Below are 26,913 nucleotides of genomic sequence, written 5' to 3'. Positions count from 1 at the left end.
CAGATCTGTAAGGCTGCTAATTGGTCTTCGGTCCATACATTTACTAAGTTCTACCAGGTAGATGTGAGAGGGTACGGGGATGCCGCCTTCGGGCGTAGTGTACTGCAGGCAGCAGTTAAGATCCTCTGGCCCAATGGCGGTCTTAAATCTAATCTGTGTCTCCCTCCTCTTAATTTAGCATTGCTATGGGCCATCCCACTAAGTAATTAAGGCTCTGTGTCCCGTGATGTATGAGCAAGAAAAAAAGGATTTTTTTTGTACTCACCGTAAAATCCCTTTCTTGTAGTCCATGGACAGACACAGCCTTCAAAGTCTTGACATATGGGTTATGTTCCTGTTCATAGGAGAGGACTAGGCAAAACATATTTGATATTTAAATACATGTTAACAGAGTTGAATAGCCCCGCCCAGGGGGGGGGGGTTCCCTTCGGACATAACCCTCCACCCTGAAGCATGCAGCCTCAGTTCGTAATAAGCAGTACAAACCTAAAAAGGAGGGGTGGGTGCTGTGTCCGTCCATGGACGACAGAGAAAAGGATTTTACGGTGAGTACAAAAAAATCCTATTTTCTCTTATCGTCCATGGACGGACACAGCCTTCAAAGTCTTGACATATGGGATGTCCCCAAGCAGTGTCAAAAAACGAGGGGTGGGAACTCCGAGACATGGAGGATCTCACTGCTACCCTGCATAATAGGGAGGAGACCTTTCCGGAGACCTTGGCAGCACTTTACATACACAGACGCCTATCTCGAAGAAATGGCGCAGTCCGTCTGAATCGGGTGGGCGTATTCCATTTCCCGGTCGGAGTGTACTACCCTACTCTCCACACCTTCCTACTTCTGTACTCTGCTCTTGCTCTTCTTTATTCCTCCCCTCCCCTTCTCCCGATCCTTACCCCCTTCCACTCTCATCCCTTTCCTACACTTCTCACACTGTAAGTGCAACTTTTTATCTTTTTTAATAAATAAGTTTTAATATACTACACCATGATGAGCCCCTTGTTTTTGAGGATTTAAGGATATCTTGTAAAAGGGAGAAGGAGGCAACACCCACTGACGGACAAAGAAAAGACACCACTTTGGGGCCTAATATTATCTGGGGTCTGGTGAGTGTTGAGTTTAACCATTGGTGATGGTGGCACATCTTTGTCGGGTGGAAGAGACAGTTGCACTTTTCTGTATACAGCATTACCAGCATTGAACTTTTTTCCATTGGAATCTATTGTGTAAAAGCAAGACTGTCTGTCATTGGACTATTTTCAGTGCAGCTGGCACATTGCACATTTTTTTGTTCTTTTCGTTTTTTGATTGTCTTGATTTTATTTTATTAATATTTTTTTATTTTTTGCATTGTTTGTTTTCACTATTGATCGGCTTGTAGTAATAGCAATGCAATAGCAGCCATTTTTCTCCTTCACAGGAGCACTATGGCATATTGATGTGTATGCCGACACACCAACCAAAAAATATTTTTTTTTGGGGGTTACCTTTAAAGTATTGAGCAACACGTGCATAATATATATTTCTATAGATTGTTTGTATTAAGTTTATCCACACTGAATATTGGGTATATTTAGTTCCTGATATTTTATATGTCACTTCTCATCCCTTCCCTACTACCCTGCCTGAACATGGGCGGATTAGTCAGATGCTGAGAATATCCTGTTGCACATTCCTTTTTCATGTGTCCCATGTCTGGGCCACTTGGTCGCTTTGCTTCCCAAATAACAACAAATTTATAAAATGTTGTCGTTTGCATGGTATTTCATGCACTGCAGTTAGCTCTAGGTCTGGTAAATAATGGTCAGGACGCCTCTACGGCTGTGCACATTGCTATTGCTTAGGCATTGAGTCTTTGCTCATTTATCTTCTCGCTGTGCAGGGCCGGACTGTTTGCTTTTTCTCTCTTATTTTATGACCATGTATATTTATGCTGTCTGATTTTTGATATGTATTACTGCTATTTGTGGTGTTTGTTAACTGTATTTTCTACGATAATAAAAGAACTGAATTACAAAAAAAAACGAGGGGTTGGAACAGTATCAGTAAAAACAATTTAACTTCACCCCAAAACAAGCAGAGCTCCTCAACGGAGGAGTTGCAACTTTAAACAGCCGCCTGCAAAACCTTGCGACCGAAGGAAGCATATGAAAATGCACTCAGATCAACCTTGTAAAATTTGGAAAAGGTGTGAACGGACGACCAAGTTGCCGCCTTACACACCTGTGAGACAGACGCTTGATGTTGGAAAGCCCAGGAAACACCAATTGCCCTGGTTAAATGTGCTGTGACTGGAAAGGGGGGCGCCCGCCCCTTAAGAGCATAGGCCTGTATGACGGTCTGCCTGATCCACCGAGAAATGGTGGCCGACGAGACCACTAGGCCCTTTTGTGGACCAGATACCGACACAAAAAGTCAGACGTCCGAAACGGACCCGTAGCAGACAGGTACACCCGCAAAGCACGTACCACGTCTAAAGTATGCAGCGCAACCTCCTTAGAATGCGCCGGTCGAGGACACAAGGATGGAAGTACAATGTCCTTGTTAAGGTGAAAAGCCGAAACCACCTTCGGAAGAAAGGAAGGTTGTGGGCACAACACCGCCTTATCCTTATGGAGGACCAAGTATGGCGACTTGCAAGACAAGGCTGCCAATTCATAAACACGTCCGACAGATGTAATGGCCACTAAAAAGGCCACCTTCTTTTTACCCTCCTTACGCCCGCATGCCGTTTCCACCCTGGCAACAAATGATTCCAGGACTGTCGACAGTGTATCCATGGAAACCGCAGGTGCAGGGGCACCGTTTGCGGCCTGTAGGAGAAGAAAGGCCAGATACGGACTCCATTATCACCCACTGACAGCCCTCAGATACTAAGTGAAAAACACTTAAGAAGTCCACTCTCCTTTCTGCACCGACCGCGGGGGGGTTACCCAGGGGACTCACCACACAGAGGGAGACCGCTCAGCACAGCTGCCCGCCTTCCTTGTATACACAGTGTGTGCGTGTGAGGAAAAAACTGAAGTAAAATCTGTGAGGTAAAATCCGCGAGCTGTGCTCCGTTCAGAAAGCCAGGGCTAGAGACTTCCCAGGGACAGACCCCCCCCCCTCACAAAAAGCGGACCCTGGTGCCCCACAGGGACCCGGAGCCCCCCCCCCACAGGTACAGCCCGGTTGCAGCGGGCCCTAGGGCAGGAGGGGAAAGGGCGACAGAGAGCAGGGAAAGAGAGCAAAGGAGAACCCCTTAATCCCGGGAATGCCCAGCTGTTCCATCCTGCCGAGGCAGGAGGAACCGTACTTACCCGTCCTTGCGAGGACATGCTGGCACGTCCCTGACAGACCCACAACCGATGGTACGGAGTAGCTGTCGGCCCGGTCCACTGTGAGTGAGACAACAAAACAGCCCAGTCATGTGTGGACCCTGGAGCAAAAAGCCCACATGTCGTGGCAGACCCAGCGCTTAGCGAAGGTGTGCTCACGCTTAATGGCCAGACTAGGAAGACTACAAGGATCTATATATCCAGCCTGTCGCCCAGCCGGCAGTTGATAGAAGAATCTTAAAACAAACTAAAAGAAAAAATGTCTTCAGGGCGCTGGGCCCAAAGGGAGCCAAGTCCTCCTCCTCTGCTAGGCAAAAAAAAACTGAGGCTGCATGCTGCAGAGAGGAGTTCAACTGTTAAAGTAACATGTATTTAAATATCTAACAGGTTCTGCCTAGTCCTCTCCTATGAACAGGAACATAACCCATATGTCAAGACATTGAAGGCGGTGTCCGTCCATGGACGATAAGAGAAATAGGATTTTTTTATACAGCTTACCTGTAAAATCTTTTTCTCAGGAATACATCACGGAACACAGAGCTCCCGCCCCTCTTCGGAGTTAAACGTGGGACACTTATTGCTTTGCTACAAAACGGAGGTACTCTCCATTTGGGAGGGGTTATATAGGGGAGGAACTCAATTTTAATTGGGTTTACCAGTGTCCAATCACCTGTGGTGACTACATAACCCATTAAGAAATTAAAGGGGTTGTAATGGTAAAATATTTTTATAGCTAAATAGCTTCCTTTACCTTAGTGCAGTCCTCCTTCACTTACCTCATTCTTCGATTTTGCTTTTAAATGTCCTTATTTCTTCTGAGAAATCTTCACTTCCTGTGCTTCTGTCTGTAACTCCACACAGTAATGCAAGGCTTTCTCCCTGGTGTGGAGTGTCGTGCTCGCCCCCTCCCCTGGAATACAGAAGAGTCAGGACGCTCTCTAACACACAGCTCCTTTCTCTATCTGCAACGTATAGAGCGTCCTGACTCTCCTGTATTCCAGGGGAGGGGGTCAATTTTATTTTACCTTTACAACCCCTTTAAGGCTCTGTGTCCCATGATGTATTTCCAAGAAAAGGATTTTACAGGTAAGCTGTATAAAAAATCCTATTTTTTGTCCTGGTCACAATCACATACCCCTGAAGAAAAGAAATATCAGTTTTAAACTCTTAATGCCAATAAAAAATTACTGCGCTTGTTTAAAGGACGTGAAAGCAGCAGCTATAAATGTTATACAAACACTGGAGAAAATAAAGAAAAAGAAAGCTGCGCTAATAAAGTGAAATTAGTATAAAAATTTATTAGGGCTGCAGAAATTAACGATTAATTGCTTGATTAATTTCTTTGATCGATTAAAACAATTTTGATCAAGGACGATCCGAGGAGTGAGCTCCACGGTCTCGCCCATAGGAAAGGCCGCGGCTTCGGCCTAGCTCCGGAGCCGCGGCCATCTTGGTCCACCCGGCAGCAGCCGAGTAGCGGCGCGCTGACGACATCATCACACGCCCGCCTGCTTGTGTACTCTGCTTGTCTGATGTATATTCCGGTAAGAGAGGACAACCGTCCTGTGTGTGGTTACAGTAACAGTATGGGGGCAGATGTGTATATTCTTGCAGTATGGGAGGCAGATGTGTATATTCTTGCAGTATGGGAAGCAGATGTGTATATTCTTGCAGTATGGGGGCATATGTGTATATTCTTGCAGTATAGGAGGCAGATGTGTATATTCTTGCAGTATGGGAGGCAGATGTGTATATTCTTGCAGTATGGGGGCCGATGTGTTTATTGCAGTATGGGAGTCAAACACGAAAATTTTAATCAGTAACAGCCCTAAAATTAATAACTAACTAAATAAATAATACGTGATAAGGGTCTGAAGAACCTAAAGTGCTACAACCACTGAAGGAAAATAAATGGATATTAGTCCACGTACAGTATAAATAAACCAGTCCTTGAGAATTGAACTAGTGATATTGAAAACCACCATAAACGTCCAAATATTCAAAATTATCATAAAAATAAAAGGCTCACATAGCATAAAACCCTTTAAATTTAATAAAAAAAAGTGCACACTTACATATATGCAGTAGTTAAAAGCATGTAAACAACCGAACTGGCCGGCTCCTCGATCTAGCAAACAGTTTCTTCCGGGTTTAGTGTGTGACGCGGTCCCGTGACCTCGTTCCTCTAGTGGCGAAACGTTGGGAGAGAAATGTACTGACGTCAACGCATCACACGCTAAATCTTGAAGATAGGGGCTGCTAGATCGAGGAGCCGGCCGACTCGATTGTTTACATGCTTTTAACTACTGCATATATGTAAGTGTGCACTTTTTTTTATTTTGATTATTTAAAGGGTTTTATGCTATGTCAGCCTTTTATTGTTATGTGGCACATCCCAAATTGGTACACCGCACAAGTCATCTATGCAAGCAGAGATTTCCTTGAGATCCCAGGGTGGGATTTTTGCTACAGTGGTTGTAGCACTTTAGGTCCTTCAGACCCTTATCACGTATTATTTATTTAGTTAGTTATTCATTTATATACCAATTTCACTTTATTAGCGCTGCTTTCTTTTTCTTTAAACTCGAAATGCGTCGGGCTCTCCCCGCTTGTGTGATATATAGAAGTAATGATTGTACCTTAATGTATTGCATGTTTTTTTTGATCATTTCCTGGGCATCCTGTAGACCCACTCTTATATTCTTATTTTCATTTTTTGCAATGTAGATTGTACTCATCTACTGTTAATTTAAATAAATACCTTATACTCATACCCTATGCCTTTACTTAGAGAAGTTTTACCTTTCAAAGTCCCACTAGAGGAATAATTTCCCTGTGCATATAGAATCCCAGAGGCCAGGCGAGAGGCAGTCGCAAAGGAAATCAAAAATATGTTAGAGTTGGACGTGATAGAAGAGGCCCACAGTGATTGGTCGAGCCCCATAGGGCTGGTCCCAAAACAGGATGGCACTATTAGGTTTTGTAACGACTTTAGGAAACTCAACAGTGTGTCCAATAAAGATGAGCTGCAGCATGTTCGCAAAGTCCATGTGCAGAGGAAGTCGGCAGGCAGTGAGACATTGTCCTGATGCGCGGCTGCAGAGATCGGGAAATGTCTCACTGCCTTTGATTAGCGCAGTGCCGACTTCCTGGCGGGCTCTGCACGTGGACTTTGTGAACAGGCCGCAGCTCATCCTTAGTGTCCAAGTTTGATGCATACCTAATGCCTTGGGTCAACTAATTGGTGGACAGGTTGGGACAGCCCTGCTACATAACAACCCTAGACCCAATGAAAGGCTATTGGCAAATAGCGTTGAGTAGGCCAAGGAGAAGACTGCCTTTTCCACTCCTGAGAGCTCGTTTCAGTACAAGCAGATGCCTTTTGGTCTGCATGGGGCTCCTGCATCGAAACTTTGAGACCACATAGCCTGTATGCAGCCACTTATTTGGATGATATGGTTATCCACAACCCAGATTGGGAATCGCACCTACTCCGAGTACAAGCAGAGGTTGATTCCCTTAGGGAAGCAGGTCTCACGGCCAACCTAAAAAAGTGTGCCATAGGCCTGGAGGAGGCCAAATACCTTAGGAATGTTATTGGCTGGGGAATGGTCAAGCCCCAGACCAATAAGGTTGAGGCAATTCAAAAATGACCCCAACCTGTAAAAAAAAAACAAGTTCGGGCCTTCCTGGGCATTATGGGGTATTACAGATGGTTTATACCCAACTTTGCCACCATTCCTGCCCCTCTGACCGACCCGACGAAGGGTAGAGGGTCGGTCATGGTTAAATAGAATTCTGAAGCAAAGGAGGCGTTTCAGAAATTAAAGCAGGTCCTTTGTGCACTATTGGTGCTAGTGACCCTGGACCTCACAAAGAGATTTGTGGTACAAACGGACACTACTGAGGTGGGCCTAGGGGCTGTACTATCCCAGAATAGAGATGGTGAGGAGCACCCAGTTTTATACCTGAGCCAGAAACTGAATAAGCACGAAAAAAATTATGCCATCGTCGGAAAAAAGGGTTTTGCTATTAAATGGGCCTTAGACTCCCTGAATTATTACTTGTTGTGGAGGTCATTTAAGCTGGTCACCGACCATGCTCCCCTAAAGTGGATTTTATGACAACAGGATGAAAAATTTGCCGGGTGACAAGATGGTTCCTGGCTTTACAGCCCTTTAAGTTTACAGTCGAGCATAGGCCAGGCAAGCTCCAAATCAATGCAGATACCCTCTCCCGCATGCACTGAATGCTTGGGACAATTGCTCAGCTGCAGGGGCTTTAGCAGAGGGGGAGGATATGTAACGGTATGCAAGGTGAGGTCATGGCTAATCGATATATTTCACCTCACATTTGTTCTATTGTAAGAGACTGAACCGGAATACGGCATTGGTTTTTTACAGCCTCCGTGGCAGGCTTGGTTCCGGGCTGGGTATTGTGGTCCACTTGAGTCCACGCTCAGGTGGACTTTAAATGAGCAGAAACAGAGCACAGCAGTGCTATGGCTTGAGACTCAGAAGGGAATCAGAGAGAAAAGCTCTGTTTGGATTTAAAAAGGTTTGATTTTCCACATATTTTTTGGGTGATGGGGACCAGCCCCACATTGTATAGAGAGAAGTCTACTGTTTAGTTTAGCGCCGGACAGCAAGGATTTACTTTATTCTTTGTTTGTTTTTATGACTTTGAAAACCTCTTCTGATAGCTGACCTTAATTTCCAGAAAAGGTTTCCGTCCTTTCAAGGATATGCCTTTCAAGGTTTTGGGTATTTTCAATGCTACCCAAATTCCTACCAACTTGCTCATCGCTACAAAACACGGTCAGAAAATCTGAAGTTAAATTTCGTCCGATGAACGATCTGCCGATTTTCTGATCGTTAGTATGTTGCTTTTGACAGCCGATTACGAAGTTTCGTCAGACAAAGACTGGATCTGCAGGCTCCAAAATTTTTGTCTGATGTAACCACAACGTCCATTTTTTTTTTCATTAGAATGGTTTACTGCCCCAAAAAAATCTGAAGAGCAAGACTAGGCATGCTCAGAAATGAAAGAACACATATAAAACAATTCAACACATTACGTAACTTCTGACGTTGAATTCTGTCGTCAGAAAATTTTCTGATGGTGAGTACCCTCTTCACTTTCGATTTGAGACTAGCATCCAACTAAAAATTGACGATAATTTGTCCAATAATCTGATCGTGTGTGGCTTAAGTTTGACCAATATGAATCAGTTTTTTTGATTGCCAGAGGCTCGCTGTCAGAAAACTAACACAGCAGGGAGGATGCCCCCATCCACACAAGCAAGGTGGATGGAGGCATCCTTCCTGCCGTGTTACTGTTTTCTGACAGGGGGACTCCCCCACTGTCAGAATACATAGATCAGTGCTGCAGCCAGTTGCCTGCAGTGCCGATTGAATAAATGTTTCCTAATAAGCCAGTTCAAAAGAAGACCATCATTAGATTGACTTCTCGGGAACAATAGGAATGACCATAGATGGATCAACATTTGGCTGGTCCCTGCTGAACTGGATGAATTTCAATTCATCTATTGCCAGCTTAGGAAGTTTTAATTATATAACAACTGGATAAATGAGGTCTCACAATACAAAAAGAAATAGAAGGTGAGACAATAAAAGCAAAGTTCACTTTACAGCTGCTTTCTTAAAACAGAATAAACTAAATTCCCAGAGTAGTCTCTGTCATTATCCTAAATCTTATAACATGTTTGTGTTTGTTGGCAGAAGACAGTGTAATGCAACTAAGAGTAACTTACCTCTGTAATTTATGATTTCAGTCCCAAGAACTGGAGTCATTTCCAGGACAGTAATAAAGGCTTTATCCATGGATGTTAGTGGAAACGGAGACATGCGGTGTCTTCTTGCTACCTTGGTGATATCAACGGCACTATGACCTTTAGAAAAAAAAATACTTTGAATGAACATTTGAAAAATATAAAACTATTTTCTATTTGAGCATTAGAAAAAATAGTTATTCTGTATATACTTGAATTAGATAATGTGATTAAAAAAAAATGCCATTGTTATGAAAATATATAATAAAGTCTCTACTTACTGAGGTTTTAGCTGAACAGAAGCGTAAATCACACCAGATATTAGTTTCCTATGAATGTGCCAACAATTCTTATTATTCTTGCATTTAAGTGACTGCATACAGTTTGTTTTGGCAGTCATATTACAACAAATGGCTTATTAGCGCAGAAGTTATTTATACCGCTGTTGCTTTGCAAACCCAAAAGAAGGAATTTTTTCATTGCTTCAAAATAATGTAATAGACAGAAAAATTATTTCTTCAGCTTGTGACACATGAGCCCTGATCGTTTTTGCTTTATAACAGTCATGCTTGGTCTTATTCCTTTTGCTCTTGCTGCCCTTTAAAAACTAACAGCAGGCAATGGTGTGCACAGTAAAATATATCTAAAGCCAAAACTTTCTTCTTTCCTTCTTAATTTAGGAAAGCCGTTTTTTTTTTTTTTTTGCCCTCTACTGCTTCTCATTGGGTAAATTAACCTTTACTTTCTGCCTTATAGAAACACAAAAATAAATCTCTTCAAGGTGAGGAAAATCTCCTCTTTAAGCTGGCCACTGATGGATCAAAAATTGTTCTGTTCAGCAAGGCAAGTAACAATAACAAGAGAACATGACAAACATCAATCCAAAAAAGTGCTCAGTGGACACGTTTCACACAAACGTGCTTACACATCCACTCTTGATTTTATGGACTATCAAATTCTTTTGAATTTACTTATTTGTCTCCACTGAATTTCTTGGACTGCTCATCAGATCCTTACAGATGGCTTTGAGCGGTGTGCACCCAGCTCTCTTTCATCCAAGTCACAATATGCTTGGAAATTACAAGAAGTTTTTAGTCACTTTTAGAAATTCCAATTTTAAAACATGCGAGAACTCAAATATAGTTGCTCAGCTAGATCCAGGGCTTTTTTTTCTCAGAGAATAGGTCCAGGAACTCTCTTCCAAGCCTCCAAGCCACCCTTGACTCCACCCCCTACCTACCTCCGAGCAACAATAGAACCCCCTGAAAAAATAGATCCCCTCCAGCAACAATAGATTTCCCAGTAGCCAGCATCAATAGACCCTCCAGCAGCCAGCAACAAAGACCCCTTCCCTCAGCAGTACATACCTTCCAGCAATGACTGACCCCCCCCCCCAGCATCAATAGATCCCCCACGAGTAACAGAAGAACTCCCCAGCTACAACAAATCCCCTTCCTTCGCAAAAATAGATCTCCTCCAGCAACAATATGTCCCCCAGCAGCCAGCATCAATAGACTCTCCAGCACACCCCAGCACCTCTTTTCATTACATACATTCAGTTTTGGATGTGCCGAAACTACGTTTCCCTGCGTTCCTGATGAAAAAAAGGCCTGGCTGGATCACATTCCAGTTGTGTCTCTTTGAGGTCATCAATATTGTGCTTCTCTATAACAAAGATTTATGGGGTCTTATATTTATTCCATTCTTATACTTTGTATAAAATTCATATACTGCCCAAGAAATGTATACAGTAAGAATTGTAATAAGATAATAACACAAATAGACACTGTGTTCCTTACTAGGGATTTCTTTGTACCTTTGTTGTCCAATAGACAGTTAGTGCCGGTTCACACAGGGGCGACTTGGGATCCGACTTGAAGCCGCCCCAAGTCGTGCGACATGTCAAATTTACCTTGAAGTGAATAAAAGCCATCTTAATGTACACTACTGAAGTCGCTCCGACTTCAGAAAAGCTTCCTGTACTACTTCAATCCGACTTGTACCCATTGATTTCAATGGAAGTCGCCTCCAAGTCGGATCCCCTGTCTTAACTGAAGCAACTGTCGCGCAAGTCGCGCTGAGGTCGCCTTGCAAAGTTTCGCACGAAGTCGTGTTGCCCCTGTGTGAACCAGCTCTAACTGCCATCGTTTAGAGATGTTAGCATAACAAAAAAACATTACTCAACTTCTGTCCTTTTAGCTAAATGCGGTCACCCAGCACTTGCAGAATTTGTGTCCAGTTTTGCTGACATGCTCAAACTTTACTTTATTTAAAACAAATAAAATAACACACACAGAAAACTTTCTATGCACAGATATTTTGTGATTTATTGGTATAATCTAATTGAAGACCTTGGTCCTAACTAAAGTACATCATGTCAAGAGAAGCAAATTACAATGTAAAAAGGGCACACTCACTATGGCAGCAGTCAACCCACATAAGACACAAATTGAAAGAAATTATTAAAAAGCAGCTAAAAACTAGGTCAAGGATTCTGTGTTGTAAAACAAAGAGGTATTAGCAGTGCCAACATGCACAAGACTGAATAAATAGGTGCTGATTCTGGAGACTTGCAGGTTGTGCCAGGAACATTCTCACTTGGTTAGGGCCAAGAAATTTGCCTGATTTGCCGTACAAAATGTTGTATATTAGCAGTTGTGTGGGCTGATAGGCTTTGGATAAATTCATTTTTTCTTTTTTTTTTTTAAAGTAAGAAATGCACATATTTTTTCTGGGAAGTATACTTGCTTATCGCAGCCTAAAACCAGGCAAAGGCACATTAAAAGACATGCTCCGGATGCAAGTGGCAGAAGCACTGGTTGTCAGTTTAGCCACTTAAGGATCAAGCCTCTCTTTGAGATTTGGTGTTTACAAGTTAAAAACATTTTTTTTGTTAGAAAATTATGTAGAACCCCCAAACATTATATGTTATCAAAGATAATGTTATTCTGAGTACATTGATACCAAACATGTCACACTTCAAAGTTGTGCATGCTCGTGGAATGGCGACAAACTCTTACCCTTAAAATCTCCACAGGTTGCATGTTTTGACTTTTATCTGAAAAAGGACTGCCCGCTGAAGAAGAGGTTACTGGTGTTATGTTATCTATCTGCTACCATAACAACGGTATTGCTCTTCAAATTAGCGATGTATTCCTGCGGCGGTTGGTCCGAAAGTGGTTAAAAATGGTAAGTTAAGCCCACTGTCTCCAGGACTCTTCGCCCTGGCCATCGAACCTATGGCTATTATGCTCCGTTCGACGCACGAGGTGAGGGGTCTGGAGGTAGGCCCGTTGATTGAAAGGGTGTCGCTCTATGCTGACGACACCCTTCTATATCTTGGCGACGATTCCCGGTCCCTTGTGGCAGCCCTTGAAATTATTGACAGGTTCGGTGGGTTTTCCGGGATCCGAATTAATTGGGGGAAATCTAGTCTATTCCGCTTGTCTTCCCTCAACCCCCCCACGGCGGACTTGACGCCATTGAGTAGGGTGTCTAAGTTCCGCTACCTTGGCGTGGAGATCAGTAATTCCTTGGACCACTACCTCACTGACAATCTATACCCGGTTCTACAGGCCCTAATTGTGAAGTGCCAGGCCTGGAGGACTCTTCCTCTGACCCCAGTGGGAAGGGTGAACCTACTCAAGATGGTATTTCTCCCCAAGTTACTTTACATCTTCCGACATACCCCGGTCCCTATCCCTGCCTCCTTCTTTCGTAAATTGGACAGCGTGGTCTCCTCATTTGTCTGGGGGGGGAAGGTCCCTAGAATAGCCTTGCGTAAGCTCCAACTCCCCCTGTCTTCAGGGGGATTGGCCTTGCCCTCTTTTAAAAAATATTACTGGGCGGCGGTGCTGGTCACCGTGCGCTGGTGGTTTAAACAGACTAGGTCCAATCCCGCTGTGAATCTTGAAGCTGCTGCCTTGGGCTCATACGCCGCCCTCACAAATCTGGTCTATAGGGGGCCCAGGGCCTCTCCACAGGTTACCCTCCCAATGCGCACCACAGTCCAGGTGTGGGATGAAGTTACGGCCGCTATGGCGGCCCCTGACTCCATCTCGCCCCATGCTCCCCTTTGGGGCAACCCGAGGCTCTCGCTTTTCAGATCTATCCCAGACCCCAGCGTCTGGGCCGGATATGGAATAATTAAAATTCAACATATCATGCCTGCTGGAACGCTGCTCTCATTTCCGGAGCTACGAGTGGCATTCGGACTTCCGTCACGGATGTTGTTCAGATATCTGCAACTGAGACACGCGGCCCAGGCACAGTTCTCCAGGACAACTTTGGTAGAACCACATAGGATAGAGAGGTTCCTTATCTCCCGGGGGATTGACAGGATAGTCTCATCCACCTACCTCCGACTCACGTGTGAAGACCCAGGAGGGGAGTCCCCCCTTCTCAGAGTCTGGAGAGTAGACATCCCGGATCTCTCGGATGATGACTGGGAGACTGCGCTGACACATTATATTCCAACAGTCATATCTGCTAGAGATAGATTCATCCAGCTGAAATTTTTACATAGGGCCTACTACACCCCCCAGCGGCTTGCCCGGATATTCCACACCCAATCGGACCAGTGTCCGAAATGCCAGGGAGAGACGGGAACGTTTTATCATGTGGTGTGGGATTGCCCGGTGATCCGGGGTTACTGGGAGGAGGTGGCGGGCAAAATTGCTGCCGCCACTGGCCTCCGAGTGCCACTGGACCCTAAGGTTCTTCTCCTGGGTATCACGGAAGGGGTCACACAGTCTACGCACGCTGGTCTACAACTGTTTTACCTTAGCTTCTACGCCAGGAAGGCACTTTTGCGCCAGTGGAGACTAACGGCCCCCCCAACGGTGGCTCAGTGGCTTGCTCTGGTAGACTCCGTGTTACCTCTCTTCAAGCTAACATACATGGGGCGGAAATGCCCCCAGAAATTTGACAAGGTCTGGGGTTCGTGGGTGGCGCGGCTGGGTCAACCTCTGTGCGGTAGTGTGGCTGATGACACCCTTAGACCTGTGACGCCCTACATGACCGAATGCCTGGCCTTATTGCTGGGCCTAACCCCACGCACTACCCCCTACATGCTGAAAGTGCCCTGCCCTTGGACGGAGACCCCGGGGTCACGAATCGCTAAATGCCATTGATCCACAAGGAAAGACTACCACGAGCTCTCTCCTCTGTACCACTATAGAGACTTACACCTCGCCCCCCCCCCGCCTCGGGGGGAAAATGCTTCTTACCCTGCACTACACATGAGCAATCTTCATTTTATCCGGCCTCCCGACCTAGACCCGGCTGGGTCTCATTCCAGTGTCATAATCTGTACCTAAGTTAGTAATCATAATGTATTGTACTTCCTGAAATACTGCATTTTGCTGTACCACAGTTCTGTTAAGCTGTTAATCTAAAACTCTGCATTGTCCTGTCTCAAATGCTTCCTTTTGTATCAATAAAAACATTCCTGTTAAAAAAAAAAAAAAATGGTAAGTTAAACTGGGAGAGACAGGTTTGCCAGGAAAAGGGTGCCCGATACCGTAGAATGGGTAGCCCAAATTAGGTATCTAAGGACAGAGGTGCTTCCCTTCAAAACAAAGAGCCTGCAGTCTGACAAATCATTGCTCTTGCAGCAGCAGTTGTGGGGGACACATGTCCATGTTTAGACCTGTTTGGCCTGCAACAGTCAGGAGGCGGTATCAAATGTAGTCTGGGCTAAGCAACAGTGAGCAATTGTCAAAAGGAAGACTTAAGCCTTGTACACGCGGTACGATTGTTGGCCAACTAAACGTCTGATTTTTGTCAAAGGGGCGTGTGCCAAGATTTTGTCTTGCATACTAATGTTACACAATTGCTGTGCCACAATGAATTTTAGCTCTTGAGTGCCACCCTTTGAGCCCCTTCTGCTAATTTGGTGAGCATCGATTCCGAGCATGCGTGCTTGTACATTCGACTTTTGTGATGGATTTGTGTACTTGCCATACAAAAATCAGATGTCAAACCATTGTCCGCCGAAAATTTACTAGCCTGTCATCCAACATTTGTTGGTGGAAAATTGGACGACAATTGTCAAAAGCAATTCCCTGCCAACAATCGAACCGTGTGTACGAGGTTTAAGTCAATGAATGAGCATACTGGAGTCTGAGTAACAGACTCTGAGAGGACCAGTCAAGCAGACAAAATGGCATGACAAATAGCCAGGATGCTAGAAAATCATTAATTTCTGCATCTTTATTATATTTCATGGACATATAAAAGTGGGAACACTCTGAATTTTAGGCTCCATTAAAAAAATAAATAAATATGCACCCTTCTCCTGTTTTCAACTATTATACTCCATGCACTCTACGTCTGCACATATTGCCCACGTTAACATAGACTAATTAGGTTGATGTAGATGCTGATTTAGAAGGTCTTCACGATTTTCAGTTCTGATGACATTTGGCAGGCTTTTTCATGTTCTCTTACATGCTAATTTCATCCTCCCCTGTGCTCGTAGATATCTCTTCAGACACAAATGTCATATAAAAACATTTCAAGAACAAAGCAACTGACATTTTCTTAGTGCGTTGGTTTTTCAGTGTGCCATTTCTAGAGCGGACAAGGTTTAGAATATTATACAATGCTAGGGATGTGTTTTAGCAGGCATCAGGCGGGGAGTACTTAGGGCAAGATAGTAAGCAGAATGTATAGGAGAGGAGTGCAGAGGGTTTTAGGGCAAAAAGTCTGTGCAGGAGAGAAATGCAGAAAATATGCCAGTAGGCAATATGTGCGGCAGTGGAGTGTGGCAGGTATGACTATAGTAATAACATTTAGTAGACAGTTGCAAAAGTGTGGAAAGATATCTTAAAACCTGTTATGACAAGTTTTCTTCATAAAGCCATCTGTTAGACTCCTCTTGCTTCCTCTGTGACCATCAGATACAGATCAAGGACACTGAGTCCCCCATAACATCAGAGACAGCTAACTGTACTGATACACTAAAGCTCTGAACCCAAACAGGATAGGTTGCTGAGGGCAAAACCGAACACACAACCACAGGTGGCCACACAAACACCATCATGTGGCTGTATTTCTGGTTTGTCACTGAACTACAGGTACAGTGTTTCCATTTCTGGCTTGGGTTACATTTTATTGGGTACAGTTCTGCTTTATCAATATGTATCCCACTAAGTTATTGAAGTCTAGTTCTATAGTTTTACTATTAAGCTACTGGGGATTAATAGCGTATCCAACTTTGGTTTAAAAATTCTTCCCACTGCACTGCTTGAGAATGGACCAGGCCCAAATTGGCCATAGGGCAAACTGTGCACTTGCCTGGTGGGCTGCGGTCGCCAGGCTGCAAGTCCTCGCGGGGCCCAAGGCAACAGTCATACTTCATATTCCCATCGCACACTTTGCTGGATAAGCTCTTGGCTTCGGGTGCTGTAGCCACAACCAGCTGGATACTGGTGCAAGTTACAGTTAAGATATTTGCTAGTACACCATGGAACAACGAAAATAGCGTCCAAGCGGATGATTTATTGCATGATCACAACACAAAAAGTGCAACGTTTCGGAGCCACGCAGGGCCCCTTGGTCAGGCATGTGATAAATGTGGGGTTACAGTGTGCAAAATGTAAAGAGCCATCAACTAATCAAAAAGACAGAAAAAGAAAAAAAAACACACAAGAGAACCAAACTCCTCCCACCCCCAGACAGGTATGACCTCACAAAGCCCATCAGAAAACTGCTCAAAATACTTAAAAGCATTAGTATACTGTCCCAAATAGCACAGAACCTATGTCAAAGAATAGGTTGTGTAAAAAAGGTTGTGTAAAAGAGGCATATTGAACATCCCTTTACTGTACACCTTTTAAGTGCCGACACGTGTCCACAATCACTGTGTGGACGTGCCGGCTAAGACGTAGACTCTTCACACGACCCCCCGGAAGACCCTTTAGAAACGATCGTTTTGCGACATCTGATAGCGATCGTCCCACAGAAAATCCATCAACCAATAGCGATTCCGGTAAACCAGGAGGCTCTGAAGCCCCGACGAGTGGATCTCAGGGTCCCCATTTTCCGGTTCTAAGAGAAGACGAAGATCCAGGAGGGGTAGCAAGAAACCACAACAGTCTGCCGCGACGCAGCACCCGCCAGGGCACAAGGCGTGCCCGGTGATCAACCTGTCTTCTAGAACCATGGTGACTGGTGAGTTACAACTATAATCTAAGGGCCTTTCTTTTTGCCCTACTGCTAGATTTCAGCACTTTGACTATGAGGTCGATATGTTTGAATTCGAAAGAACACTTAAAATCAAGCAATACTTCCACACAACACCCAAAACAGTGCCTGCCAGAACAGCGACACCCTTTAAACTTAAAAGCAAATTTTTTCCTCCAGGACACTTCAACTCCATTGATAGCTTTATACGCACAACCAAACATGATGTGCTTAACAATGCATCCAAAAAAAAAAAAGCACACCAACCTAAGCCCTGACGAGTTTGCCGCGCTAAAAACACTTAAGGAGGATAAAAGCATTATTATCAAACCCGCCGACAAAGGCAGTGCCGTAGTAGTCATGAACTATGCGGACTACAAGGAGGGTATGACCGCCATGTTGTCTGATAAAGCAAGTTATGTCGTACTTAGACAGAACCCCGTACCAAGTAGTAGGAACGCATTGAATTCCTTGATTAACCTTGGGAGCCTTAACAGCTGGCAGTCTGACAATAATGCTGAATTTTAAAGCAATTAACACCCCCACTGTCCAGTCATTTATGGCCTACCCAAAATTCACAAAGGTACAAACACTTAGGTTTATGTATTGTATCTGGCACATAATACACCCAACCCCTGGTCCAACTTTTAGACCATCTCTTACAACCTCTGGTAAAAGAGTTGCCAGCCTACATAAGACATACAAAATATTTTTTGGAGAAACTTAAAACATTCTCAGACTTTGGTGATGGATGGAAGCTTGCAACTATGGATATAGGGTCACTGTACACATGCATACCCAATGATGCTGGACTGGAGGCTGTTAGACATTTTCTGACCGATGAAGAAACATCAATACCCAAAGAGTTCATCATTGAATGCCTTGATTTTGTACTCTCCAATAACTATTTCACATTTGAGGGCACCAAGTACGCAAAGATTCACGGTACAGCCATGGGGAGCTCAGCGGCCCCGTCGTTTGCCAACCTTTTTGTTGGCTTACTTGAGGAACGTTACATCTTTTCATCTGATGCCTTTACCAAACATATCAAATGTTGGTTTAGGGATATAGACAACATTTTTCTGATCTGGACTGACGAGGATGATCGATTCTTAGACTTTGTGGATTTCTTGAAAAGTATCTTTACAGGGGTCGTGTTTTCACCAGAGATCTCACCATGCAACATTTCATTATTGGATGTAATGATTACTAATTGTCAAGGCTCTCTGGTCACATCTCTTTTTACAAAACCCACTGACAGAAACACACTCTTGCACTATCAAAGTGCACATCCCAAACATCTTTTGAATAGTCTGACAATATCTCAATTTATGAGTGTCACGAATCTGTTCCGATGAAGATGACAAACTACAGCAGCTTAACAAGATGTATGAAAAATTTAAGGAAAGGGGGTACCCTGCTGAAGTCCTTGACCAGGCACTAACCAGGATTAAGACTACCCGTACCAAGCCCTCCGGGCCTTTGGATCCCACCATTGTTCATTCACACATTTAACCACGAGTGCGACCACATCAAACAGGCCATGACCAAAAATCTGCACATTCTACAAGCTCACAACACATTGGCATTTGAACTCAAAACAGCGCCTCTAATGGCACATAGACGCAACAAGACACTTCGCGACTTTCTCGTACAAGCTGATCCTAGACATAAATATGCTAAAAGCATACCAAGACCAGCTGCTACAGATGTCACAATTGCAATGTGTGTAATTCTCTTATATGCAGAGAAATTGTTTCGCACCCACATAGGGGCAATCGCTATCGCATCAGAGAGTACCTAAACTGAAATACCAACTACTGCGTTTATATCCTTAAATGCCCATGTGCACTCACCTATGTCGGCAAAACAACCGGCCCTTTTAAAAGGAGGTTTCAAAAACATAGAAGCGATATTAGACTCGCCCTGGCAGACGAGGATGCGCAAATTGACCACAATAAACCAGTGGCCGTACATTTCTTCAAACACAGACATCAAACCCATGAACTAAGAGGAATGGTCATTGAACATGTTCAACAACCCATTAGAGGCGGTGACCGTAACCGACAACTGTTACAACGTGAAGCTAATTGGATCCACACCCTGGGCACGGTACACTCTGGAGGACTCAAAGCCAACCTATCATTCACATGCTTCCTGAATGAGAGATAATTGATCTGTGTTCCTGACTTGAATGATGATCGTACTTTAATTTTTTTTTTTATTTTTTTTTTATTTCAATTTTATTTATTTTTATACTTGTTTCTATTTTTATTTCGATTTATTTTTATTATTATTTATATTTATTTTTATCTTAATCTATTTTTTCCTTTTTCTTTACCATTTTTATTCCATCTTTTTGGCATTGTTCTGATGACAAATCCATGGCAACTTTAATTGGGATTACTTCAATTACTGTGACTACGTCACCTGCGTTTTTCTCCTTTAAAAAAAAAAAAAAAAAAAAACATCTAGGTTTATGACTCTCTCTTCCTTTCCCCCCTCCCCCTTTCTTCCCCCATGCTTCTTTCCTATTTTTCCCTTTTTTCCTTTTCTTACTTGTCCTATTTTATCCACTCTTTATTTCATGAATGAATGAAAAACTTATAAAGCGCGGCGCATGCGAACTGAATCGCTTCTTTTCTTCATACTTCTTTTCATTTCCTGCTTTCCCTTCTTTTCTCCTATTTTCTTCGCTTCTTTTCTCTCCCTTTCCCCCTCTTCTACCTCTATTTTTGGTTGTTTAATTTTTTCACTCGTTGGTCCTTCTTTTCTCCTCACTCTCACTCACGTTTTTTCACTCTCTCTGCTCATGCCCTGATTGGTTTCAGTCCGCCCTGGGGGGTTGACGGCCCCAAGGCAGCTTCTCCTGTTGCCACCCACCGCTCTGCAATGTGCAAGCACGGACCCGCTATAGCACACACAGCTTCCCCGCACTGCGGACGTCACATGTTTTCCCCATTGTGGTGTCTCGGCAAAGGAGCATCTCTGGTTGCCATGACACCGCTGCTGCGATACAGCTGCGTGGTTCACAATGAAGCTGCTCCAAAGATGCTGCTCGCAGGTCTCAGTGTGAAAGGGTCCATTGAGATGCATGGAGAGCATTTTATGAGCGTTTTAATAGCGCTATTTTTAACGCTAAAACACTGTAAAAACGCTTCAGTGTGAAAGGGGTCTAAAGGTACAGTAAAGGGATGTTCAATATGTCTCTTTTATACAACCTTTTTTTACACAACCTCTTCTTTGACATAGGTTCTGTGCTATTTGGGACAGTATACCAATGCTTTTAAGTATTTTGAGCAGTTTTCTGATGGGCTTTGTGAGGTCATACCTGTCTGGGGGTGGGAGGAGTTTGGTTCTCTTATGTGTTTTAAATTTTGCATACTGTAACCCCACATTTATCACATGCCTGACGAAGGGGCCCTGCGTGGCTCCAAAACGTTGCACTCTCTTTGTGTTGTGATCATGCAATAAATCATCAGCTTGGACGCTATTTTCGTCGTTCCATGGTGTGCTGGCAAATAGCCCAACGCAACAGGACTGCTCTTTGAGCCCGCGCTGCTCATCTAGCCTCACCCCGGCTGCCAGCTAAGCTCAGCCATTGGCGCCGGGGGGATGGAAACATGAAGGGGGAGAAGCTAGATGAGACACCTACGGCCGCCCATATAGGTCAGCCGTCAGTGCCGGGGGGCGTGGCTAAGAAAGGAGGAGGAGCTAGAGCAGACACCTTGGAGCTGCCGGATGACAGAAATCTTGAGTACAGCCCCCCCTGTAACCTGGATAGGATTATCAGTGGGGGCGGCTGCATAATGCATATAGAACAATCTTGGAATGCCTGCGAGAGGTAGAGAAGCAGACATTCCGAGACTGCAGGAGGAAGATTGAGAGAATAATTGTTCTATATGCAGCTATGCTCTCCACATCCCCCCATGCTCTCTGCCACCCCCTGTGCTCTCCACCCCCCCATGCTCTCCACATCCCCTTATGTTTTCCGCCACCCCCCTGTGCTCTCCACATCCCCTTATGCTCTCCGCCACCCCCTGTGCTCTCCACATCCCCCCATGCTCTCTGCCACCCCCTGTCCTTCCCACATCCCCCCCATGCTCTCCGCCGCCCCCTGTGCTCTCCTCTTCCTCCCTGCGTTCTCTGCCTCACTTCCTCATCTCGCCCCACCCCATGTTCTCAAGGTTCTTCCCTGTGCTTTCCGACCCCCAAGGTCTTTCCTCCTAGTTCCACCTCCCCTTACACACCTCTGCTGGGTTCCGTCAGGGTGGAGAGTGGGGCAAGGGCCGGTTAACATGTCATGGGCTGCTCAATCCAAAATGCCGGGGCCTATTTTTTGTCCCAGTCCAGGCCTGGAATGGACTATATATTTTTTTTACAACACTACATGGGACCAGTCAACTATAGTTTAGTAACGCTATATATGACTTATCCCAGGTAGGGTCATTAAGTATTTGAATTGTATTTTTCACTATGCTTTTAACGCCTTTGTAAAGAGCATATAAATATGGTATATGCAGCCTCATGAAAGTGGATATTGTTTTGTGGGGCTGTATATATGGGCCACTGTGTTTGTGCTGAGAATGCACTGCCCAGTGTGCTCCCAGCACAGAGTAAGTGACAGCTCTGGATCTTGTACTAATGATCAGGAAATGGGAGTTCCTGATCACCTGATCACTTTGATAGCCTCTGGCTAGAGGAGAACATTGTAAACAAAACAAAAAAGTGTTCAAAAAAAATAAAATAAGCACTGTTTTACTGTTTTTGGGCCCTACTGCGTATAAACATCAAACAGCATACGCATGTGGTATTGCTGCAATCGTGAGGAACAGAATAATTTATTTTGAGTTGTTGTCTGGTTGTAGGTTATGGTAATAGCAAGAAGTTTAGGGCAACATTTTAAAAATTATGTTATTTTTTTTTACTATTTTGTGCCAGTTTTCCTTTGATAAATAAAATTGGGAGATATCCATTACTGTCTGCCACAAAATGAAAGCCCAATTTACCTTAAAAAAACAAATTATAATTCACCTGTATACAAGTATTTGTGATGATATGTACAGTTTCACCAACACCTATCAAAGATGAAAAACTGTTCGGATGTATCCTGCAGAAAGTATGTGAGCTGTGGCCGGAAGGCAGGTTGGGTGTGCGGGAAGTGGAAAACATCCGTGCCAACTGGGGTGGTCTGCCCCTGGTGGCACACATTGGGAGGGGGTGTCATCCCGCCACGCCCTTTCTTGTGTTCCCTTCTCCAGCAGATGCTATACTATACAGGCTCAGCAGCCTTAATTAAATGCTGGACCGCGCCCGCCAATTTGCAGCCCTAGATCCCTGCTGCAATACTGTTATTGGCTGCTAGGACCACCGTTGTCCAGGCAGCCAATGACATCACCTGTACTCCCCCCCTCTTCAGCAAGTTTCTCTGCCCAGCTCCTACCCCCTGCAGCACGCTCCTTCTTCAAGCGCCGCACCTGCACCCTGCCTGCAACGACATATCCAGGTACACATTTTTACTTTATGCTGGCTCACAACTCTGATGGGGACACTCTGATGGGAACACTCTGATGTGGACACGTTTATGAGGTCACTCTGATCTGGACACCTGCTCTCTGATGGGGGGCACTCTTTTGGGGGAACTCCGATTGGAACACTCTGATGGGGATAGCTGCTCTCTGAGGACACTGTGATGGGGTCACCTGCTCTCTGATGGGGGCATTGATAAGGCTGCATTGCTGGGCACTGGTCAAGCTGCATTGATGGGCACTGGTGAGGCCGCATTGATAGGCACTGTTGAGACCGCAATGATGAGAATGCATTTGATGGGCACTGAGGAGTAAGGGGCCCTGAGGAGAGGGGCCCTGAGGAGAGGGGCACTCCCAACCTCACTCCTCTGCACAGACCAACACATGTGTGCGGATCCCTTGGGGCAGGAGGGGCCCACATATTGGAGCCTGCATAGAAACATAGTGCAGAAGGGGCACCCAGGCCTTAGAAAGATCCTGCATAGAGACATAGTGCAGAAGGAACCCCCAGTCATTGCAACTGGTTTTAGCAATTCCCTGCGAGGGAACCATTTCCACACATTGTGGTGTTTTTTTGTTAGTATAGCATACAGGTTAAATTATTTTTGTTATTTATTTTCTATATTTGTTTAATGCATGTGAATTTTGGAGATGTCCTTGTAAAACTGGCACTTAATAAATGTTGCACTTTATTGTTAAAAAAGGAGTATATATATATATATATATATATATATATATATATATATATATATATATATATATATATATATATATATATATACACACACACACACACACACACACACACACACACACTTTTTATTTTTGAGATTGGGGGGGGGGGGATCTTGGGTGAGAGCCCACACTTGTTTTTCCCCAGGACTAGAACCCTGGGTTAAACCAGTAGTCTACTTAAATAATTACTGAACAAGTCTCCTGATCGTGTACCAGCTGTGGTGCAAAAGATGAAGGGGATTTAGTGGGAACAGACAGCAATTTACATCACTGAAGCTTCATAACTGATAAAAAGTCATCTGATAACATCTTTAAATGGCAAAGCCTTTCAGTACTGTAAATTGATTCAGCTCTATTTCTAATGAATTCAGCATGCAGAACTGCATTAATACATAAACATTATCCATGTTTTTAAACAATAAGGGCATATTTAGCAATATAGCAAGGTACAGTCATAAACAGACATGTGCTGACCTGCAATTGTATGAAGAATGTAGTAAAAAAAAAACTGCAAAAAGAAGTTAACACTGACTGCAACCTCAACAAATTTGAAGTCCTGACCTTAGTTGAGCACCACTTTATAAAAGTTATTCCTTAATGTATTTATTTTTTTATTAATTTATATTGCCAATTCTGAAGAGAGTTCATTTTAATAAATTGAAGTAATGTTAGGATGCTGCACCATGTTAGCTGACAATTGGCTGTTATCGTGTTTTATAATTTATAATATAGTGTAAAGCAAGGCTGCGAAAGAATACAAAATAAAAACCACCCTATTTTTCTAAAAAAAGTATTGATCACAGTTTTTATTATGTTATTTTTTTTCGGAACAACCTTTTATTAAAGGAAATTACATCTTTTGTAACATTTAACACCCATATATAAGGTATAACATGTTACTTTTTTAAAGTCCCCGCACCCTCTGATCCCCCTGTTACGACAGCGAGCAGAGGATCCTTTTCTCACACTGTCCCAATGTCCCAATTTAAAAATAGCATCTGTGCGGCACTCCTCCTACACAGCCGTGTCATTCATTCACACAGATATGTGAATGAATGAACTACAAGTCCCATCTTCCACTGCCACAGATGACATGAAGTTCATTGAGGAACTGCATGGGCGCTCATGAGCACTCTTAGTTCAATGATTCTTCAGCATGTTTAAAGAGAAAAACAGCGTATAGTACTGGTTGTCTCCGGTATTATTAAATAATGTTGAATCTGAAATGGATCTGCAAATGGTAGTGTCCTTTTAACCCCTTGGCCTCGTCCTTAGCACAGCGGGGCCGCATATTTGCATGAATTGCTGCCTATACACCTCTGTCAAGAGCACAAGTGCTGCACGCTCCCGACACAGTTCTGTCATCTAACCGAAAGGTTCCGATCACTCCTTGGCACATCAATGCGGCCTCCGATCGCTCCTTTCCGGCCAGTGTCATTAGTACAGTGACAGTGCATATTTTTAACACTGATCAACGTAATAACGTCACTGATGCCAAAAAATGTGTCAGTTAGTGTCCAAATTTGTCTGCCGCAATATCGTAGTTCTGCTCTAAGTCGTTGATTGACGCCATTACAAGTGAATTTTTTTTATTCCATAAATATATCCCATAGTTTGTTGATGCTATAACTTTTGCGCAAACCAATCAATAAACGCTTATTGGAATTTTTATAACTATGTAAAAAAAATTTTTTATTGGATTTGTTTTATAGCATTAAGTAAAAAATTTAGTTTTTCCCCCCAAATTTTTTTTTTTTATAGTGCAAAAATATTTGGGTACGGCGTCACACGGCCGTGCAATTGTCAGTTAAAGTAACGCAGTGCCATATAGCAAAAAATGGCCTTGTCAGAAGGGGGGATTTTTTGAAGTTTTTGAAGTTATTATAGTCATCACTAGATTATATACATGTATATATACCGTATTTATCGGTGTATACCGCACACTTTTTTGCCCTGAAAATCAGGGCAAAATCGTGGGTGCGCGGTATACGCCGATACCCGCTCCGAGTTTGAATACTGCGCCGGCATATACCGAGCGCAGTACACTCGTGTATCGTCGGCCAGTCTCGGCTCCTCTCGCGCTGACGTCCTGGACGTACAGGACGTCAGTGCGAGAGTTGCCGAGCCTGCCCGACGATACACGAGTGTACTGCGCTCGGTATATGTCGGCGCAGTATTCAAACTCGGCGCGGGAAGCAAGCGGGGAGGACACGAGGACGCCGCAGAAGGACGCCGGACCCGACGAAGAGGACACCCGAAGCCGCAGACGGACCCGACGAGGCCGCCGATGGACGCCGCGCAAGACACCAAAACTGTAAGTACAAAAAAATCTTTTTTCCACAGGAATTGGGGCAACTTTAGGGGTGCGCGCTATACGCGGGAGCGCGATATACCCCGATAAATACGGTATATGTCCTTCATGCACATTATACACAGCCTGTGACTAAGGTCATCAATCATTACAACACTGAAGAAACAAAAATTACATATATATCCTACAGCAGTGCATATTATCCTGCTGAAAGAGGCCACAGTTATTAGGAAATATTGTTTCAATGAAGGAGTGTACTTGATCACAACAATGTTTAGGTATAGTGGGTGGTACGTGTCAAAGTAACATGCACATGAATGGCAGCAGGACCCAAGGAGAAAATTGCCCAAAGCATCACCCTGCCTCCACTGGCTTGCCTTCTTTCCATAGTGCATCCTGGTCCCATCCCTTCCTCAGGTAAGAGATGCACCCTGCAATTCACATGATGAAAAAGAAAATGTGATTTATCAAACCAGGACACCTTCTTCCATTGCTCCGTGGTACAGTTCTGATGTTCACATGCCAATTGTAGGTGCTTTAGCTGTGGACACAGGTCATGATGGGCACTCTGACCAGTCTGCAGCTACACAGACCCACACACGCCATTTTTTTTTTTTTTTTTTTTTTTATTGCCGGCAATTTTTTTTTTTTTTTTTTACATGTTGTTTACTGATGAAACCTACCTAATACAGGTGGTTCGGTCTGTTACTGGCCAGATCACCCGGTGAAACAAGGGCAAAAAAAACACTAATGCAGCCGCCACATCTAATGATTGGTAAGCTGCATTTTATTACATTTTTGCTTGTGGGATTAATACAGCTTTAAAAATTATTTAAGAGGTTTTGGATTTAAAAATAAATAAATAAACATTTACACTTACCTAGGTGGATGCAGCATCGATCCAATGCTGCATCTGTCCTCCACCGGCTCTTCAGTGAGAACAGGCAATTGCTCCGTTCTCTCCCTCTGCTATGAGCAGAGGGCTGTGACTGTCAGTCAGCAGGTCTTTGTTCTCCCCTCCAGTGCTCACAGGGGTACTG

The 26,913-nt window shown here is 44.0% G+C and overlaps 1 protein-coding gene across 20 annotated transcripts in view; it reads right to left on the bottom strand.

Moving 5' to 3' along the window:
* GPHN (gephyrin) overlaps positions 1–26,913 on the bottom strand; it is a 780,484-nt gene that overhangs the window by 78,811 nt on the left and 674,760 nt on the right. For all 20 annotated transcript variants that reach the window (XM_040333276.1, XM_040333279.1, XM_040333277.1 and 17 more), the window contains one exon: positions 9,095–9,232. In XM_040333276.1, coding sequence (XP_040189210.1) covers positions 9,095–9,232 — 138 coding nt within the window. The remainder of the gene's footprint in view (positions 1–9,094; positions 9,233–26,913) is intronic.

This window comes from Rana temporaria, chromosome 13 (assembly GCF_905171775.1).
Source record: "Rana temporaria chromosome 13, aRanTem1.1, whole genome shotgun sequence".
Lineage (NCBI taxonomy): Eukaryota > Metazoa > Chordata > Amphibia > Anura > Ranidae > Rana > Rana temporaria.
This window is presented reverse-complemented; position numbering and strand designations above follow the sequence as displayed.